Genomic DNA, 3931 nt, shown 5'->3' on the forward strand with positions numbered 1-3931 from the left:
TTGACCTCACAGTGACCTTGACCTTAGACCTTTTGATCTCAAAATCTAATCAGTTCATGTTTGTCCCAAAGCGCACAAATGGTGAAAGTTTGGTGAAATTCCTTTCATTAGCCTTGGAGATATCGCATTCACAAGGTTGCGGGACGGACAGACGGACAACCCGAAAACATAATGCCTCCTGCACCTTACGGTGGCGGAGGCATAAAAAATTCAACAGCTTCCACAACCAGATGTTTTTTTTTTTAAATAAAAACCACTGAAACATTTCACCTTAAAACTTTTTATATGTTTCTTGGAAAACATCATAATATGTATAATAGTTGTTTATCTTTGTTTTGTTTTCACATGCTTTCACTCTTGGTCATCTTACGTATTATTTTCTTTTGTGCCATTCTTTTTTGCTGAACTCTGGTTAACTTAGAGTAAATACAAATAACAGACATACCAAACATCAGGGCAATGTCACAGGTGTACATTATATATATTTTTATTAAAATAAGTATGAAACAATTTTACAAAGATAGCAAAAGTAAAACAATAGTATAAAGACATAATTTCATTTGTTTTTTCTTGTGAGCTTTCAAGCCAACAGTGTCAACAGAACATTTCTAATTTCACTGTTATTAATAAGATGGACATCTGAGTTCATTAGTAGATGTAGTACTCTGGCAGAATGAAGTCATATGAACAAACCTCCTATTGGTGTCTAAAGACTAGGTTCAGTTCTTTCATCAATGGCTTGACTGCGTAATCATAATAAAGTGGCAAAGATAAACAGTGATAAACCATCTGTCTTGTCCAGTGGAATTGCAACTGGAAGATATTAACATTTCAAATCTCACAATGAATAATAGGCCTCAAGTCTTATAGTGAATATTTCTGGAATATTTCAGGTATTTAAGTAATAAAAAAAAAATTAAACACTACAGCTAAGAAGCATAAACTATTCAGCTTGCCATTGCTTGACTGGAGTGACACAAGTATGTGTATAAAATACTGTAACTATGTTATAGCTGCGAAGTAAGCTTCAAGAGGTTATGTGCAAAGAGCTTAGCACACTGGAGTCCAGTCCAGTAGGTAAGCTTTACAATAAGAGCAGATCACATGTAGAAGATATCTCTCTCTCTCTCTCTCTCTCTCTCTCGGTCTCTCTTTTATTGGGCTGAGTCTGAGTCACTTGAGTCCAGGCTAGCCTGTGTTGGTGTGCTGGTTCTCCCGATCTGTGTGGTTCCTGTGTGTTGCAGGGATTGTGTGCTCCTCCTCAGGCTCTCCAGTGACTGCAAGAACGAGCGCCTTGCTCTCTCCTCCTCCAGTGGCGAAGCTCCTTCCTCTTCTACTTCTGCAATCTCTGCGAAGGTCACTGGCTGAGTTTTGAAGCGGGCCTCTCTCGGTCTCTTGGGACGACTACGGCCCCGAGCTGGGCCCTTGGGTACAGGGAGCTGCTGTGGGAACTCTTCCATAGCAGAAGCCATCAAGTGAGCAGGAAGCATATGGAAACCCACTGTCTCCATTGGACGTACAGCCATCGCTGGAGATTGGAAACACTGTGTGTTTATCCTTTGAGGTGGACGAGTTGCTTCTCCTTCTTTCCTCGACTCACTTTTTAAAGATTCCAGAGCGAATTTTCTCTGTTTTTCCTCTTGCCGCTCCAAAAGAGTTTAATTGTACGCACAGATTGCAGCACTCCCCAGTTACAGCGCACTTCAAAATGCTTTATGTCCTCATGTGGTGATAATTTTCAGTCCTTCCCTTTTGGCTCCACAAAAGCTATTGCATCAGAAGTCCTTGGATTCTGTGCCTTGCTGGGCAGAACAGTGCGTTTTCTGAGACGCTCTGCTGCTAGTGTCTCTGTATCTGGGTTGTTTCAACGTGAGCAGGAACACATCCAGCAGAGGCTTTTATAGCTGCTTACCCCCTCCACATCGCCCCACTCCTGGTAAGTCCCTCCCTCGCTCTGTGACCAGTCATCTTTCCAGTTACCATACCAGGCCCCCTGAATCAACCCCTTTAAATAAATGTTTGCTACAGGACAGCTGGAGGGGAGGAGTAGGGGAGGACACTGTGCTTATAGTCATGGCCATATACATATCTATGGGCAATTTGTATAAATTAAATAAACAACGCTATGCGAACAGTGGATATGTATATACGGTACTTTAGGGTGCTTCCTGTTTCTTTCTTTTTTTTTATTTATGAATTCACTTTAAAGCAGGAGATCCATGAGGTTTCTGAGCTCTTATAGTTGCAGTAAATGTGATACTTTTGTGACATTAACAAAATATTATCTGGCAGAAGCAACGTTTTTTGTCATTTTGTCATTTTTCCTCACTAATTTTCTTTTATTATTATTTTTCCAGATTACTAACTGCAAAAAAAAAAAAAAAAAATAGCTGATAGGATATGACTGAGATATACACCATGTAGGTCATGGACATATTTAAGCACTGCTTGTAATTTAAAGGGGAAGTTGGCATGGTAGCATGTATACACAAGATCCTCTCCTAGCATGTCACAGGCTTAATGAGTGTCATCATCATCATGATCAATCTCTCTCTCTCTCTCTCTCTCTCTCTCTCTCTCTCTCTCTCAACTGTGCCCAGATTTGTCATTACTATATAAAACAGGATCTACTACTACTTTATTCAGGACATGAGTGACATAAGGCAATTACAGCTGTGCCTTTTTTGTCATGGACTCTGATGATGAGCCCTTAAATTTAATTCTCCTGTTCTCTTCCTTTTTCAGCTCTTGCGTCACAGATCGACATGAGAAATGACAAACTAAATATCATAACACAAGAGCCTCTACTGCGGTTCCAAAGATTTTCCCCTAATATTCAATCTGTGTCATTGTCATGGACACAGCTGACTAAACAATAATAATACTTTTAATGACCTTTTCAAGACTTTTCTATGCTTGTGCTTGATTTTCTGAAAAAAAAGCGTGTATATTTTTGCAGATTTGATAAATAAAAACTTTGTACAAAATGTCCAACAAAATCATCGCCACATAGAATGTAAACTATACTATCCACATTCACTGGATATGAGCAATCGTGCGCTCTGATTGGCTACTCTACTTCTAGGCTATTAGCTCATATACCGTGAGTAGAGAAAAACAAAATGGCGGAGTGTGTTGGTGAACCAACCAAGGACGAAATAAAAACTCTACTCGAAAACAAAACCACAAAAAATACACAAAAAAGCAACAAAATATGGAATGAAAGTATTTGATGGAAAGAATGTATCTTTTTTTAATTTTTCAAGAATTATTATTATAGCATTTTTCACAAATTGCTACTGTCATTTCGCCAGGTTGTTTACATTCTAATTGGAAATAATTTTGTCGGACGTTTTGTACAAAGGTTTTATTTATTGAATTTGCAAAAAATGAAAATAAAAATGCTCCATTTCTCAAAATCCAGTGAATGTGGATAGAATAAAACAGTTATTCCACTCATCCTTGTTGTACATGGCTTATAGCCAACTCAGTGCTACACGCCTTGTCAGCTATCAGCTCATGTACGACTTGATTTCGTGGAATAATTGTTAAATATATATATATATATATATATATATATATATATATATATATATATATATATATATATATATCACATACATAGTAAAGTTGATGTGTGTTTTAGTTTTCAAATATAGTTTTAAAAAACGTTCCCACAATAAGCAGATTTCATTTAGAGCTTGCAAAGTGCTCAGAGGTTACAAAGTGTGGGAAGATCAACAAGATTGTTGGAAGAGCATCCCACCTGGTCTTTTTCTGAAACTGCTAAGAAAATGCCAAGAGTGAGCAAAACTGTTATCAAAGCTACAATGGTACTTTGAAGAAAATAAAAGTGTACCAAAATTGTCATGTTTTTGGTCAATTTTATACAGTATATATTATGTCAGGGCAATATGGTGGCACAGTGGTT

General features: G+C 37.8%; 1 protein-coding gene across 1 annotated transcript; it reads right to left on the reverse strand.

Moving 5' to 3' along the window:
- Positions 1-264: 264 nt before the first annotated feature.
- Positions 265-1877, reverse strand: c2h11orf96 (chromosome 2 C11orf96 homolog). Its single transcript, XM_060908943.1, has one exon. The coding sequence runs from the start codon at positions 1524-1526 to the stop codon at positions 1155-1157; it is 372 nt and encodes a 123-aa protein (XP_060764926.1). The 5' UTR covers positions 1527-1877; the 3' UTR covers positions 265-1154.
- Positions 1878-3931: the final 2054 nt, after the last annotated feature.

The sequence above is a fragment of the Neoarius graeffei genome, chromosome 2, assembly GCF_027579695.1.
Source record: "Neoarius graeffei isolate fNeoGra1 chromosome 2, fNeoGra1.pri, whole genome shotgun sequence".
In the NCBI taxonomy this organism is placed as follows: domain Eukaryota; kingdom Metazoa; phylum Chordata; class Actinopteri; order Siluriformes; family Ariidae; genus Neoarius; species Neoarius graeffei.

Coding starts and splice junctions, on each gene's coding strand:
- c2h11orf96 (XM_060908943.1), bottom strand. CDS start 1,526: ATGGCTGTACGTCCAATGGAGACAGTGGGTTTCCATATGCTTCCTGCT.